Source organism: Sphaeroforma arctica, assembly GCF_001186125.1.
Source record: "Sphaeroforma arctica JP610 unplaced genomic scaffold supercont1.11507, whole genome shotgun sequence".
In the NCBI taxonomy this organism is placed as follows: Eukaryota; class Ichthyosporea; order Ichthyophonida; genus Sphaeroforma; species Sphaeroforma arctica.
In genome coordinates, this window is record NW_014029051.1 from 1 (window position 1) to 824 (window position 824).

General features: G+C 41.7%; 1 protein-coding gene across 1 annotated transcript; it reads left to right on the forward strand.

Annotated features, from left to right (window-relative positions):
* Positions 1-470: 470 nt before the first annotated feature.
* SARC_17641 (hypothetical protein) lies at positions 471-627 on the forward strand (the record flags this gene model as incomplete). The annotated part of the gene is made up of 1 exon (XM_014288269.1): positions 471-627. A coding segment is annotated over one exon (157 nt), but the record flags the coding sequence as incomplete, so codon positions are not given.
* Between the last annotated feature and the right edge of the window lie 197 nt (positions 628-824).

The following is an 824-nucleotide window of genomic DNA, read 5'->3' on the forward strand; positions in this document are numbered from 1 at the left end:
GTAGTAGTAGTAGTAGTATATATATATATATATATATATATATATATATATATATATATACGTGTCCTTGATGGCTTTGAGTGAATACCGGTTATGTTTTCCGTCCATAGCTTTTTTACGCCCACTAATATATATACATAGCCGCAGCACTTTGTAGCCATTCTCCCTAGTATATTCTTACGCAGTCGCATGTTGACACATGCACACAGACATACAGATACACCCACTATTTCAGCATTTCACATAGCCTGCGTAGACATACTTATGACTATCCACACGAGCACGCGCCGATATCCGCATCGCGACTCTGTGCTAATGGCAGCTATACTGATCTACAAATACAAACTCACGTGTTCACTCGAGTGCCCATCTCAATATAATATGTTACAGTGTAGTATAATAGGTTACAGTTTAATATAATAGGCTACAGTGTATCCTGACATATTTTCCACGCTCGTGCACACATGCAGCGACGTCTCTGCAGAGGCGCCTGCGGATGGGCTAATAGGAGGGCCTACCGAGGCAAAGAGCAGGAGCACAGACGCCGTCCAGTTGGCGACCGAGTTTGTTGTGGGAGGAATCATGGTCCATGTGTGCAGGTGGGAGAGTGGGTTGTGGGGATGGTGAGGCAGATGAGTGTAGTTGTGTGAATGTCTGTAGATATTTAGTTGTACACTCATGGTCCATGTGTGCTGGTGGGTGGGCTAAAGGTTCTGGCGAGGTGTATACATAAACAGATTTGTCTAACTGTGTGGGTATTTATATATATATATATATATATGTATGTATATGTGTGTGTGTAGTAAATATATGTATATAAGTAT